Source organism: Phytophthora infestans, genomic scaffold, assembly GCF_000142945.1.
Source record: "Phytophthora infestans T30-4 supercont1.24 genomic scaffold, whole genome shotgun sequence".
Lineage (NCBI taxonomy): Eukaryota > Oomycota > Peronosporomycetes > Peronosporales > Peronosporaceae > Phytophthora > Phytophthora infestans.
In genome coordinates this window covers 725,390-740,543 of record NW_003303735.1, presented here as the reverse complement: position 1 = coordinate 740,543, position 15,154 = coordinate 725,390, and the positions used below count along the sequence as shown (strand labels likewise).

Here is a 15,154-nt window from a genome sequence, read left to right as displayed (position 1 = left end):
TATTTGTGGTTTCTCATTGGAAGAGTTTAGCGTCCCTGTGACGTACTCGTCAATTCCTTGAAATGGAGGCCGGCTTGCCGACGAGCGACCAGGTGTCACAGGTGGGTCCAACTGTTATCTGTCGAGACTGCCGTGCACAGTTATCAGTCGAGGAAAGTGAGGAGCATGACTGCTCAACTGCCCCGCCATCCCCGACCAAGATCGTGCTTCTAAAAACTGCTGCCAAAGCGAGCTCGTTCATCGGTGCAGTGTTGGACACTTCCCCAGCCAAAACCATTGCCAAAGCAAATATTCCAATTGATAAGCCCACGAAAGCTCCAGCCCGTACCGACCACGCAAGCTCCGTCGCGGTAAGCGCCGATACGCACAAGGATGTTCTTGAATTGCAGCGCTCTGTCTCCGAAACGCGAGCTCCACTGCTCTCGTCTGTAACATTCACACCTCCAACAACAAAGCTTTCAAGTGTGGATCAGCCGCGTCGCTGGAGTATCGGGGATTCAGTACACAGCGCCTTACTTCAGTGCAATGTGCATGACGTGCGTATCACCCCCGACCAAGTCGCTTTTTACTCGCTTACAACGCGTATACCTTCACTTACAACTTCTGAGATCATTGTCGAGCGACGATTTCGGGAGTTTTACGTGTTCGCACTGCACGTGTGTGCGATGTTCCCTTCATCTGGACTATGGAATTTGTTTCCACCTAAAACATACTGCACTCTACGACGTCAAAACACACTAACCGATGGGTTTCTGCACCGACGTAGAAGTGGTCTCGAGGAATTTCTTCACTGCGCGCTTGAGAAGATGGTTCTAGGAGGTGAAGCTCAAGGGACAATTGCTCAATGGTATTTGCTGCGTTTATTCCTCAATCTCCCGCCAGCCCTTGCAGCCGCAGCTCCATCAAAGGACAGGAGCCTCACGGCTGCACTCTACGAGCTCAAGAAACATGCTCGCCAATTCAGTGGATGGACGGTGAGCCGCAAACCGGAACCGTGTGACACAGTTTTCGAGAAAGTAGCCGACGGATTCCACATGATCAAGCGCGTCACGACTTGCCACTTCCCAGCTCGTGCTGTCTTTGACATGGTGATAAATCAAAGTGTTGACGATGACATGCCGGGGCTGTCGTGGGCTCCGTTTGTTGAAAGCGAAGAGGTGCTTAGTCGCGAGAGTGAACACACGAGGACAGTTCGGACAGTCTTCAAAGATAGCTGTTGGGGTCGCGACAAGCTTCAAATGATCTCACGGAAGACGTGGAGGTTCGACATTTTTTTCTTTTCTTAAGCGTTTGATCAGGTTCTTTGTATTAACTGTAGATTGTTGGTATATTCGTACAGAGTGGACGAGAGCGGCACTATCGCTATCGTTATGATACCAGCCGATGCAGCAGCCTGGGATGATCCTCGAGTAATCAAGTCAAACCTCGGCTCCCGCGTGGATTGCATTCTCGGTGGCTGGCTGATTACCCCAACTCCTTGGGAAGGTTCATGTAGCGTCACGTGGCTGATGCAGGTCAATTTTGGACAATGCAATCCTCGAGCGGAGTTCACAGGGAACCAAAGTCGTCTGGCGAGTTTTTTAGATCGTCGATGTCTCGACGCTTGGGTCGACGAAATCGTTCATTTGATTCAAGCTCTTGAGCGGGTATATGATCCAGAACACTATCACAACCAGGGTCCGTTGGTCATCGGCACAAAGGGTGCGACATCGACTGCGTCAAGATAGAAGTCGTACCAAGCACTTACAACAAGATTGAACTCTAACCCTTTGAACCCGAAGGGTGTTTGGGCCCCCCATCTCCTTAAACCCTAGCTGATTTAACGGTAAGGGTTTCGATACAAATTTATATACACTTCGCTATCGTGTATAGTGGATAGGCGCAAGCTAAGCCTATTCACCAGAGGAGGCACCACTCGCTATCGTGTACCGTATTTGAGATCTCCTACTTCAGACCCAATATTTTTGAAGTTGTATTGTTGCAAAATGCACAAGATCTGTACACGTACCGACGCATCTCTATCACGTATTATTTAAACAAAACAATTTAGTTATCAAGTTCTTCTTCGGGAACTACGAAGTTTTCTATGTCGTGACGTGTATCCACAGCATGGCGCACTACGGGCACTTCTTCCAGCAACCGTCGTAGCAGCTCCCAATCAGGTTCACTCCACAACCGAAAGCTTGTAGGCGTATGAAATGGCAACGCGCTTGAACTTCTTGGGAGGCTTGCCAGTGCCAGAAATACGGGTTCTCCCTTTCCGTTGGCCGAGCGTGAGGGGAGTGCGCGCCATTGCAAATTTCTGGCAATGAGCTGGTGGATAGGTACAGTTTAGCATGTTTTTTGTACTCTAAATTAGGAGATCTAGACTTGTGCGCTGTTCCATTCTCGATATGTGATTGGTTGGAGGGAAGTCTGAATTAGGAGATCACTCTGAAGTAGGAGATCTCAAATACGGTATGTACATTATTGAATTGGTCAACAATACACGTTTGTACTTCTATCGTGTAGAGAAGTGCATAACACTAGCACTAACAACAGCTGCAACAAGGTTGATTTGCGCGGCATTATCAATAGTGAAACTAGATCAAGATAGACGGACGGTATCAGCTACTCAGGCAGTCATCACAGGGCTGGCAGGAAGACGGGGCCGCTTGGAACGGCTGGGACTCGTATTGGACTCATCATTTGGTTCATCGCTGCCCTCGGCTCCTTCTGAATCATCCCCCTGAACTCCTTCTCCAGCACTCTCCTCACTGGAGTGCTTCTTCGCCGGCGCACGCGCGCGAATCGCTCGCTTTTTTGCCCCAGTAGGTGCAGGTGCCAACGTCCCATTTCGCCACGCACTGTGCCAAATGTCAAAGCGGCTCATCGCCTTCCCATTCACTACATGTCGTGCTTTCTCACAGAGAAAAACACGCCAGGCCAGAGGTTTCTTCGACGAGTTTGGAAGCTTGCACTTACTGCAGTACACGGATGAGTCGCCACCGCGAGCTCCGTCAGTGCCTTTGAGCATCGAGCAAACTTTGCACGCACGAGTTCGTCGCTTCCTCCCCTTATTGTTGTTGCCAGGACGCCACTCGTCATTTAGCTGCGGTCGATGGGCGGGTTGTCGTCGGCCAGTAGCATCGCCACTTCTAGAAGGTGTCGCTTGGAAGCATTCGTTGCTGCGTAGACTATCCCAGTCCTCCTCACGCAGCTGGCACAACTTCAAGTGCAACCTCTTCAGAAATGTGACGTGGTTCACCTTTGGAAGGTTTGCAGTAGCACGAGCAGCGTTGTACACGATGTATGCGCTGATAATTACGAGGTCAATAAGACCAAGAAAGAGAGACTTGTAGTACTTCTTGAATTTGATGCAAAGCTGCAGCGAGTATCTGTAAGGTGAACATGCATGATTAGATGCTAAGGTAGGTTGTATAGACACGATAATATCACTTAACCTTTGTAGCCTTAGTTGGTCATGCACGTCGACGCCCCCCATGAACGTTTGATAATCTTTGACAACACGAGGGCACACAACTTCTTGTTGTTCTCCAGTCAGCTTGTCGCGACGTACGATGCGGTCCATTTTCACGCTACCACCCGTGCTTAGCATATGCACCGCCCGAGTATCCCACCACCGCAAACATCTCATGTTCGGAACGTGGAGCGCATCTGATGTGATGAGCGTCCCTCGTTCAATGTTTGCAGGTCGATTCTTGGGTATTTTAGGAGACTTAGTCTCATGCATTTTCTTCTTCGGGAAGAGCTCTGCACTGAGCCCCAGTCGGTCGGAGCGCACCGTTCCAATAGAATAGAAGCCCATCATCAGTAACTCCATTGACAGCGCCACAGACGAGTAATAGTTGTCCATGACAACGACTCGCATAGTTCCATCTGAAGGTGGTTTCGGTCCAAAAACGTTGCGGAGGTTCCGACCCACAGCAGCTGGCCCTGTCATCTCGTCAGTTGAGCTGGTGACTCCTGCTCTATCCTTCTTACCACAATAGACTTCAAAACTGTTACATACAACATAGAGCTAATGTCAGCTAGGACCATACATGATAAGAGAACTTCGGAGCCAAAAAAAATATGGACGTGTCTTTAGACACGCCCAATACTTACCGGATGCAATATGCCGACTTCGCACAGCAGAGCATAAATAATTTAGTGCCCCACTTGTGCGGCTTGTCCTTCATGAAGACACGCATACGGCTGAAAGTAGATCTCGAGGGTTGCATCGCTTCGTCAAAGGCCATGATGGCAGATGCAATGTAGCCAGCAGCAAAACGCGCTTGTAGTGCTATTATCACCGGTTGTAACTTTCAAGCACGATCAGTGAAGGCACGCTCATCGCTGTTACTGCTTAAGTGAAGGTTACGCGACACATGCATGAAGCGATCGCGAGTCATGAATTGCCCGAAGCAACCGCGGGGAATAGCCCCTTCATCGGTCGTTTTCCAGTGGTTTGCCATTTTTTCCTTGTTTGGGGTTATTGATCGAGCGATCAAGAGGCCGATAAATACACACAGATCTCTAGCGGTGATGGGCGCCGCTTTCAGCACGTCTTCTCTGATACGCTCTTGCGACTTGCTCTTGAACTCGGGGTGTTTCCGCTCACGCGCCATTTGTTTTGCACGCTGTCCCTTCACCCGTTCGTCAAGTTTCTTTTCGAAGTAGTAATTCGACTCAGCAGCAATTGATTCCCATAGCTCCGGCTGGGCGAAATAAAAGAACGCTCCAGAAGGTGTTGCGGCAGCTTGTAAAGCCTTAGCGGTAGGGCCAGACTGACCGCTGAATACATTCGGATAGTCCTCTTGCATTGAACCTGCCGGTCGTGTTTCGTATGGCTCCATCAGGTGGTCGTACGGCGTGTGCGTCACTTGATTCGACCAGCCCGTTGCCGACATCTCTCTCAGAAAATCACCTGGTACTGTTCCGGCAGATATGTTTGCCAAACCACCAACCGCCGATATGAAGTCATCGTCAAACTTTCGCTCAGGGGGGACAGGAAGCTCCACGTCCAGATCGTCAAGGACATCCTCTGACGACTTGTCGTCTTCTCCGTCATCGTTTTCAGCATCGGACTCAAGTACAGCAAATCCAAGTTGGGCATGGCCAACTTGGTTGCCGTTTGGTGTAGCTTCAAACACAAGATACATGTTAGTGAATAGTATTATCGTGTATGTACATGATACAACATATAAGTACCTTCAACACGTAATGGATCTACCACATTGATGCCACTGCTCTCTCCAGTATCCGATTGATCATGTCGACTATCGCTGTCTTCTGACAAGACCCCACCATCTTCAGCTTCGTCAAATGCATTGTTGAGATTGCGCCGGCCTACAGGATAGTGGAGACATACACGATTAGACAATCTGCTAACATGTTTATACACGACAGGTACACTCGCCTGTCAGAGTTTCCTCTTCGTCAGAAGCTGTTTCTTCACACGCCATAGAGTGGGGAGACACTGCCCAAGTTACGTCACCACTTTGAGCAGTCGCAGCGATAGGACGCGGGCTTCCACGCCTTGGCGTTACTGGACTCTCCTGTAGCTCTTCAGTGTCATGTGCTGGAGCGATACAAGCTAACGCAAAAAGACATGATTAACGTCAAGATAACGTGTATATACAAGCTGCCTCACGTACCTTTAGCTGGAGTTGGATTTTGTGACGACTCACTTTGCTGGGAGGCTTCGGACGCTGCTGTAAGCTCCGCTACGACATTAAAACGTGTCAATGCAAAGCAAACAAGTAGAAGAGCACAGGTAGTCCTACCCCGATCCATCGCGTCCAAGTAGAGCATCAACTCGTTTTCTCCAGCGAAAAAGTCGACACCGCGCTTGTCCTTCTTGCTCTTCCCCGGCTTCAGGTACGTGAAGTCGACCGAGAGACCGGTTGGTCTCTTCGAGGTCCATCCTGCTTTATTCAGCTCGCACCAGCGAGCGCGGAATGCCATGACTGTGGCTTGAGTCTTGTCCGCCAAATCTTCAAATGAAACCGTTTGAGTGGTGTCGATCATTTCCCTGCTATTACTTATATGAGATTTGGCACGCGTGTCTATCTCCTCTAACTTCTTATACTGGCGTCCTTTCTGCGCGACTCATCTATGCACTTCCAGCGGGAAGCTTGGATACATCACCTACCCCGCGTTGACTTGACCTTTGTAAGAGCATTTACAAAACACAAGTATAAATTTCCTTAACGTGTATGGTCCACGTTAAGAAAAGGAACGTAACGTGGCTCTCGGGCTCAAGGGGTTAAGGCATACCGTTGTAAGTTTAAATTGATTCTGTTCATCAGAATGAAAAGTATGCTTTAAGTTTGAAGTGATATATATAAAAAAAAAATATCACTTCAAACTTAAAGCATACTTTTCAGAGCTTCCTTCCCTCAGGAAACGCAAATTCGCATTCAGCTTCGCCGACCACGTCTGGTAGTTTTCGGTGACGGTCTGAGCATCTTGTTCAGGAATTGTAAATTGGCCATCTGCTATCGGTGACGAAGCTGCAGATTTAGGACCGGAAAATGACGTGAATCTCTTGATCGCTGGCTTAGTGACACTGGAAGGTTGACTAATCGAGCGCGTTCTGCTCAGGTTTTTTTCTTTCGGTTGACTGAGAGAATTTCGTTAACTTAATAATTTGTCCAGCTACTACACCTTTGCTCTGCAGTTAAAGTGTCATGATGCCAGAATTTTTGGAACTTGAATCCTCGGTTTCGACACTTACGTCAGGGCTCTGTCGCTCTGGGGAGTTGCCTGGGCGTCTCGTGATAAAAGCGGCCCGTGTCGGGTCCAAGGGCGAACTGCCGTTGCCAGCCAGTCGGTCAAAGACGTTGTGCGACGGGCTCGTCTTCATCGTGATCGCATCAGTGGACTTGACCTCCGGTTTGAACGTGCATTCCTGCATCTCTAACTGCTCCTTCAGCTTTTCACGTTCCTCAATGACTTGAGCCTTATCGTAGCTCAGAAGTCTTTCCCAGACGGGAGGAGCCGGTTCTCCATTAGACGGGAGGGCATCTAACTCGATCTGAGGTCGGAATGTGCACTCTGCCATCTCCTTCTGGAGCTTCAGCTCTGCACCCATTTCAATCTTCTCCTTCATTTTATCCTTCTCGTCGTACAGGCGCTGCAGACAATACAAAAACGTAGACGAAAGAGGTAAGCCAACACAACAACAGTTGTGTACACACGTAAATTTAGATATGACGAACCTCGAAAATACTCTTCTCTGGACTAGCTCGCTCATTAACTTTGACCTTGATCTCTTCAGGAGGTTCGTTAATCTCAGGCTGCACCACGCCGCACAACAAGCACATTAAGAAAGAATATCTGCATGATCAGACCAGCCGTCTTACCTTAAACGAGAACTGCTGTTCCTCTTCAAGACGGCGTTGCTCCCGTTCAGCATCCAGCTTCTTCAGGTAGTCCTTATTGTAAAGCCGCTTGTGAAAAGGCTCTTTTGTCTTCGCTTTATCCTTGAGAGTTCGCGATCTCGCGGTGATTTTGGGCTGGAACGGTGTGTGTGTCTTTTCTTCTTCGTCGCGCTCCTGACGAAGTTTTTGCAATCGCTCCGTCCGGTTAATGCTTCCTTGATAGAGACGATTGTAGGGGTTAGCATCCACTGCTGCATCGGTGGTAGCATCCGTGGGGGTCTCAGCCTTCGACTTCAAGCGCTTTGCAGACACCTTTGGCTTGAATGTGCACTGGCTCATCTCAGCGTCAATCTTCTTCTGATCAAGTGCTAGTCGCTTTTGCTTTTCGCGTTCCGAGTCGTAGAGAGGCTTGTTCTTCGGAGGCGCCTTCAGCGACCTGGCAGCGATCATCTTGGGCTTGAATGGACATTGCTCCTCGGTGGTTTTGACCCTTTCTAAGATCTTATCTTCGCGTTTCTGTTTCATCTCTTGGGCGTGCTTATAAAGATTCTCGTACCGCGGACCCGAGCTGGGCTGAGCCAAACGTTTGGCTCGTGCCGAGATTGAAGGAGCAAAAGTGCACCCGTCCCGTTCATGTTGCTGCTGAAGCTCGCGTTTTCTCTCAAGCAGCTCCTTGGCTTGGGCATGCAACCTACTAAAACGATCTTGGCTCGGCTCCTCGGCTTCCCCAGGATTTGCGCGTCGCTTGATGGTATTGACTTGAGGGGCAAACGAGTAGTTCTCCTGCAACTCAGCACGTCGAGCTTCTTTCCGAGCCTTGGCCTCCTTGGCATTATCATACAAGCGATTGCTCGCAGCTTCAGCGTCCATGGCGTTAAGTCGGCGCTTCACGTTGCGAGCGCTGTCATCAGAGTCATCAATCGTAACTGGAGCTGGAGGAGCAACGACAGTCTTGATCGGAGCTGGTGGGGCAGTAGACACATGAGCTGCCGACTTTACTCCAACCTTGGTCCTCATCGGCTTGCGCGCCGGGGTCTTTTTCGCCGCAGCACTCTTCAACAAAGTCTTGCGGGCTTCCGCTGCGGTTGCCCGCGCCATACTACTCGCTGTCGGATTCATCATGGAGTCCTTTTTATCGTGAAATGCAGAGCGCGTTGGCTGCGATTTGGCTTCGGGGACACTTGTCGCTTTATTTACCGTGGACGTCGAGTTCGGCCGCGCTACCACACGCTTGGGGCGCATTTCTGCTACGGATGGAGCAGGCGGAGGCTTGACATCGGACCCGTCCCCCTTCCGTTTGCCGGGGCGTGACTGCGGTTCCGGAATGGAGCGTTTCCCTATCATCGGCTTTGAGCTGCCAGCACTTTCACCGGGTATTGAAGACGAAGCAGGTTTGTCCATGCGGCCAGTTGTAAAGATTCTTGACGTCGCAGATGGAGAAGTGTTCAACTTTGGCTCTGGAGAATCCCCCTTTCTTTTGTTACGACGGGAAGACGGTTCTTGCAACGTCTTCGTCTCGTCAGTTTTGACAGGCACTGCAAATATCGCTTGGGATGTCTCTGGACTCTTTGAAGGAGCTGGCGCAGCAGGCGTCGGTGCTGCATTTGGAGCGGGCTCCGTTGCAACTGGAGTCTCGAGTACAGCTGGAGCTGCCACCTTTGTGTTCTCCATTAAACTTGTTGGTTCTGCTGCAATTGTTTCTGTCTCAGGGAAGGGGGCATCAACTGAGGTCTGCATAGTTGACGCAGATGAAATTGAATTGGCATGAGCTGTTGAGACCTCCACGTTATCATCTGGAACAGGCAACTGTTGTTGCTCTGCAACTACCTCCGTTACTCTTACGTCGACTGGTTTTTCGACTGGCACTTCAGGTTCAGTCAATTCGCTGTCTAGCTCACTCCCGTTGGTGAGACTCATGTCCGCAAGAGTGCTACTCAGTGCCGCAGTCTCCTGCTCTACAGCACCATCTAGAACCAGCTCACCTTCCTCCATCTCAGTAGTTGAAACATCTTCAACTGTTACCCAAGACGTTGCCCCATTAAGTCGCGTTGCCTCTTCTTCTTCCTCTTGCTCTGCAGTGGCAGCCTGTTCCATTTCGAGTAGTTCGTCAGTAAACTGAGCACTTGTCACTTCGCCGTTCGTTGAAGTCTCGACTGTCGGCATCAGCTGGTGGACATCTGGAGACATGGGAGCCACTCTGAACTGCTCCTTCTCAGGCGAATGCACCAGGAAGTGCTCAGGCGACGATGGTGGCGTCCGTGGTATACGCCCACTGGACGGGAAAACCGGCAGCTTGAGCAGCCCATCCTCCTTCACCTTCGTTTCAACGACCACCGGTGTCGGTTGAGTCAATGTCAGGTCGTCCATCGCCTGCTGCACGTCTAGAGTCGCGAACACGTCGGTGCTGGACGTCACTGCGGATACAGGCGACGGTAACGAGATGAGGTCGCCGGTGGCCACGTCGCCCATGGGCGACACTGAAGCTGCAGTATCGTGCTCGTCACCGTCGTCATCTCCAGTGGAGCCGCGCTTGCCTTTCTTGCGGTTGCGGCGCTTGGAGCTCGGCGACTCCGGTGTCGCTGCAGGAGCAGCCACAGGCTCCGTCTCCTGTGCCATTTGGGCAGTTGGCTGCGACCTGTCGGACTGGAGCTGAGCCTTGGCGATTGCGAAGTGACAGACGTTAGCACCGGTGTCGGCAACTCCGTCCGAGGTGAGCCAAGTGAGCCAAGTGAGGCTGATGGGCAAAAATAGGTTTGAGATGGTTTTGAAACGCGTCGCCAATTTAGAATCTGAATTGACGCGCGAAAAATCAAATTTGAATTGAAACAAACACCGCGCCAAAATCTACCCTAAAAATCACAATCCCAACCTCAATTTTCACCATTAGATGACGTCCGCGGAGGTGCATCGCGACTTGGTGGTCGATGGGGACGTGGCGCAGGCGCTGGATATGTGTCGACGGCTACTTCGCACGGAGAGCAGTCTACAGCGTGTGGAGACGGCGCATCTGGTGCTGGAGCGGCTGCGTAGCGGCGCTGATGACTCGAGCGACGATGTGAATGCTCTACTGCACCTTTTGGGCAATTATGTGGCTCCCACACGCGAGCTAACAGAGGAAATTCTGTCGCTTCTGCTGTTCTGTGACCATCACGTACTGCTAATCCACCATTTACCTAAGGTTTGGGCTTGATATCGTAAGAGATCATGGAGTTCTGTCACCATTTTGACAGTTTGCTGTCTATGTAGTTGACGTACCAGTCGAAGGAGTGCGTACAATTGGTAGTACAGGCGTATTTGGAGCTGCTGGCTACTGACCGGTCCCTACTGGTGCCTGTGCTCGGGTCATTGGCGGAGATGCCGCTGGATAATAGCGAGAAGAACACAGTCGTGGAGGCAACACAATCGCTACTGGATGCGGCGGTGGAGGAAGATATTCCTGCAGTAGTACAGAGCCTACTGTCGATGGTTACAAAGCTGTCGGCACCTAAGGCGCTTGCACGCTTACGAACCGAGTGTAATCGTATCCAATCAGGGACGCTGTCACTTACAATGGAGGTCATTGAACGCTTCACCACTGCTGGCTCTGTGGCACTGACTGCTCTTCTTCGCCTGATCAGACACGCCGAGCCACTAACCACGTTTGATATTGTCCTGTTGACGTTCGTGATGGGGAAGTCTGCGGAGAATGAGGTACCCAGGGTGGTGGTGTCTGATGTTCATTAAGTACTCACTTACGCTGCGTTATTTATGATCTACTATAGCTGGCTGTAAGGACAACGACGTCTGTGGCACAAAGCGGCAGGCTGCATGGCCGGATGATGCGTGAAGCTGCTGCGATGTTGGTGAGACCAGAGTGGGCGTATTTACTCCCGTCCTTCGTCCGTTTCTGCAGCTGCCTGCTCGCTGTTTGCTTCCGTGCATCGACTCAACCCGCGTTGGCTTTGAATCTGATTGCCAGCTCTGTGGACTCTCTAGTTGTTCTCATTGAGACCAAGAGCACTGCACAGGAAGAGGTACGACAGGCGCTACTCAAGTATTCATGTTAGAGGAGCTTGTCTAGCTAACGCTTTTCAACAGGCTTTGATTCTTTTGCTGACGATTGCCAGCCACCCCAAGAAGTTACTACTGCTCGGTAACTCCGACTCTGTGCAGCGTACTCGCAGCGCTCTGTGCTGGAAAGTGGCCGAAGTAATTGCATTGCGTTTTTCCGAACTTGCGCGGAGGAATGCGGACGCACTGGCATCGTCGTCTCACTTGTTCCTTGACCATCTACATGGAGTTGCTTCTGCTACGACGGAGTCGGAGGTTGATGGAAAATATCCGTCACATATACTCGACCTTCTTTGCTCGACCATGGCGCTGCTGACGAAGAAAGAGCGAGGTATTTATTCTCTTCTCATGATTACCATTCAGAAACAACTGGTGTCTCGAGCGGGATCCACCGGTTTGGCTCACAGCCAGCAATCGATTAGACTCCAAAGCGGTCGATCCGGTGCAGCTGAGGTCAAGCAGCTCATGGCTGTTTTCCTGACCGGGCACCTACTGAAGAACCAAGTTGTGGTGGAGTCTCGAGACCGAAAATCACTGGCAAACTGGATGCTGCGTCTGTTGACTTCTGCGAATCGTGACGAGACATTGTTGCACGTGATGTGCTTTGTACGAGACGAAATGAACCGAACACGCGAAGTCTCCGCTCTGGAACAAGAGCGGGCTTTGCTAACCACAGCTATGTCTCAGGTATTTCGGAAGAAAGGACTGACGTGGACACCACGGGAACAAGTGCTTCAGCAAACACAAGATGGCAACGACTTTGTCTTAGCATTTGACGATGATAAGGAAGAGTTGGCGGCTCCCCTGGCTGTCGACGCCACTGAATTCGTTGTTAAAATGCGATTTGGAACACCCTCACCTGCATTCTTTGCAATGGACACTCACGAGCGTGAAACAACAAGAAGACTGACGGAACAAGATTACCTGATGAAAATCTGCCTGCTTCGAGAACTTTTCAATTGCTATCTGGAGTTTGCGCCTCCAGCTGAACAAACCGAAGTTGCGGATGCTGCGTTTGTGCTACCCTCGGCTTATACACTGGGACTGGATGCCGAAACGTGGGGCTCAGTTGAGCCTGCAGCGTTGAACAACGTTATCTGGAATCTTGTCTGTGCCCTAGACATCGCTGTGGCGTCAACAAACTTTGTTGCTGAGCAGTACACGTTAATGATCGCAAGTTCGAAGACGAAACACGAATGCATAACGCAGTATTCGCGCATGGCGACTCGATTGCGTATCTGTTTGAAGCTACGCGATCAACTGGAGCAGATACTAGCTGATCAAAAGTGCAATATTCAAGACCGTTTAGGTCGTTCTGACGACACGTCCAGTTCACGTACCGAATTGCGGAAACATGAGCTAGAATGGCTGCTACTGGAGTGCTTAATTGTCGAGCAACTGCTGAATGGCCAACTTCGGCGAGTTCAAGGAGAACTGCCGCGAGCCTCGTTGTTCGGCTTGGACCTCCGTGTGGTCTGCTTGGCTTTCGAAGGGCAGTGGAAACAACGTATTGATACACCGCTGTCGCTGCCTTCCGAGTTAGAGTTGCTGCAAGTGTTTCGTCGGCATTTACATTCTGTCGGTATAACTTCTTCGAGCGCCATGTCATCAAGTACTGGTGAGAACCACAGATTGCTAGTCTCGAGGAGTGAAGGACGCCGGACAGTTAAATGGTTATGTCGCCGCGCAGCGGAATTGAGTCGAGCAATTAGCAACGAAGAATATGATCAACCGGAAAGCGTTATGGAAGGTGATTTTGAGGCAGACTCCACTGATGCGGCAGCTGCCAATACTGCTACCAGAAATCTGATGGCGCACTGCCTAGCGTGCATCTACGACTCCTTCATTGTCGTCTTAGAAGAGTGTCGTATTGCCACTGCAGCGGGAGATTCCAGCTGGACCGATCAAATGATGAAACTTCTTGCTGTTGGCGCCAGTCCCGACGATGATGCATCTCGTTGCGTTAACCTACTTGGATGCAACGAAATATTCTTCCGATTCTTGGCACGACAGTGTCTAGAGCTGACGGTAAGGCCTCCAAGCTTCTGCTTCCCACTTTCTTATGATCTGATCTGTGCTTGCTTTCGTGTCTGTTTGCTCTCAGGACCCGACGCTTGCGTGTTTGGTCACTGATGTACTGATCTCTCTTGTGCTGAATACCAGGAAAAGTCCCTTGGTTAGTCAACTGTGTCTAGCGCTGCTGCATCAAACGTTCCCGTCACTCCCGACCCCACACCAATTTGAAAGCGACACTACCAAGTTCTTTAACGGTCTGCCATTAAGGTCGCTGCCGAACACTGTTGTGTCCCCGAGTAATGGTCGCGTCTGTTCTCTGGCGAATTATCGATGCAATGCTTTGAAATGGCGCCATATTGCGTACCTAGTGGTTGGGTCCTGGGCTTATTCGGCCTCTGCATCAGCCGGGTCGTTCCTGCTGGCGCAATATCTCGAGGAAATGCGCGTTCTCATCGATGCCGCTGTACCGCATCAGGATAAAAGGAGTTCCAAGAAACGTGCAGCAAGAATCAAAGAGAGCGACGATGACTCCGATGACGATGACTTGGAAGAAAAGCGCCGTCAGGATGAGCTCGCTGTGGTTGTGGGCGGAGAGCACATTGTGCTAAAAAGCTTGACACACGAGTCGTTGTCCTACTTCATCGAGGCGGTTCTGCTATGTGCTATTGCTTCGTTGTATCGAGCAACGCCGAGAAAGGCGAGTTCACAAGGTCTAAGTGACTTTAACCCTTTCTTGGAGTACTGTCGAGCGATGCACGTGTTTGAAAGTGCTCTACGCGTGTTCGCGCGGGCGGAGATGTGTGGATTTAACCTTCCAGTGAAGACGAACTTGCTGGTACTGCGAGGAGGAACGTTCGCTACACGGACTGCAAAGTCCATCATAATGAAGTGCATTGCCTGGCGTGTCGAGCAAAGTGTGACTGATAACACGGGCGCGCTAAGACACTTGAGCGTTCTATTCGGTGCAGCCGATGCGATGGCTACAACGATGGAGACAGTGACTACTGCCTTCCAAGAGCGTGTCATGCTGAAAATGCAGCACAATGGAAACGTTCGTCGAAAGGGAGGGTGGACCAACGAGTTGTTGGCTAAAGCTTACGGAAAGAAGTACAATACGCGCCGGTGGATTTCAAAGTCCGAGGCGAAACTGCTGCCGTTCTTTTCTCATGGCATCCAGGAGCTTCAGGACTTCTTGCAAGATCAAAGGTACGCTTAACCCTTTAAGGTGATGGTCTTGGTTCCTTTAACTGAGATTATGTTGTCATTGAACAGTGCGGTGAATAACATCGCTTTGGACGCAGCAAGAACTACCTGGGGAGCTGCAGAGAGCGTATGGAGTGACCACGAGCATCAAGATGTGATGCTGAGCGATGACAAGCTCGTCTCTGCATGCCGGACTCTTCACGGTGAAGAACTTACGGCCGCGCTGCTCAGAGATTGGCGTCCTGCTCTGTCAATGGACAACGATGACGATGAGACCGATCTACAAGAAGACAAGGAGATAGCCGAACTCGATGAGGAATCTCTGTCCGAAGAAGAGGACGATGGCAGCGATGGCTTTGCAGTCAGGTCTTGCGCTGCAGCTTCGACAAACCCTAGCCTAGTGTCAACGCGAACAGGAAGAAAAAAGCCCACGGTGGAACTACAGGACAACGAGGATCTGGGATTCCCGACAATTGTTGTCAACTTCAAAAAGCAAAAGAAGACGCACAGAGGCTGAG

At 50.7% G+C, this 15,154-nt stretch overlaps 3 protein-coding genes across 3 annotated transcripts; 2 read left to right on the top strand and 1 right to left on the bottom strand.

The window, feature by feature from the left end:
* Positions 1-62: 62 nt before the first annotated feature.
* Positions 63-1,727, top strand: PITG_12114 (uncharacterized protein; the record flags this gene model as incomplete). Its single annotated transcript, XM_002900692.1, has 3 exons — positions 63-250; positions 464-1,261; positions 1,340-1,727. 3 exons carry the CDS (start codon positions 63-65, stop codon positions 1,725-1,727), a joined length of 1,374 nt encoding a protein of 457 aa, XP_002900738.1.
* A 5,604-nt stretch (positions 1,728-7,331) lies between these two features.
* Positions 7,332-8,489, bottom strand: PITG_12113 (uncharacterized protein; the record flags this gene model as incomplete). Its single annotated transcript, XM_002900691.1, has 1 exon — positions 7,332-8,489. The coding sequence occupies one exon, from the start codon at positions 8,487-8,489 to the stop codon at positions 7,332-7,334; it is 1,158 nt and encodes a 385-aa protein (XP_002900737.1).
* Positions 8,490-10,254: 1,765 nt separating this feature from the next.
* Positions 10,255-15,153, top strand: PITG_12112 (uncharacterized protein; the record flags this gene model as incomplete). Its single annotated transcript, XM_002900690.1, has 8 exons — positions 10,255-10,545; positions 10,614-11,057; positions 11,129-11,380; positions 11,445-12,955; positions 13,049-13,445; positions 13,522-14,639; positions 14,706-14,960; positions 15,033-15,153. 8 exons carry the CDS (start codon positions 10,255-10,257, stop codon positions 15,151-15,153), a joined length of 4,389 nt encoding a protein of 1,462 aa, XP_002900736.1.
* Between the last annotated feature and the right edge of the window lies 1 nt (position 15,154).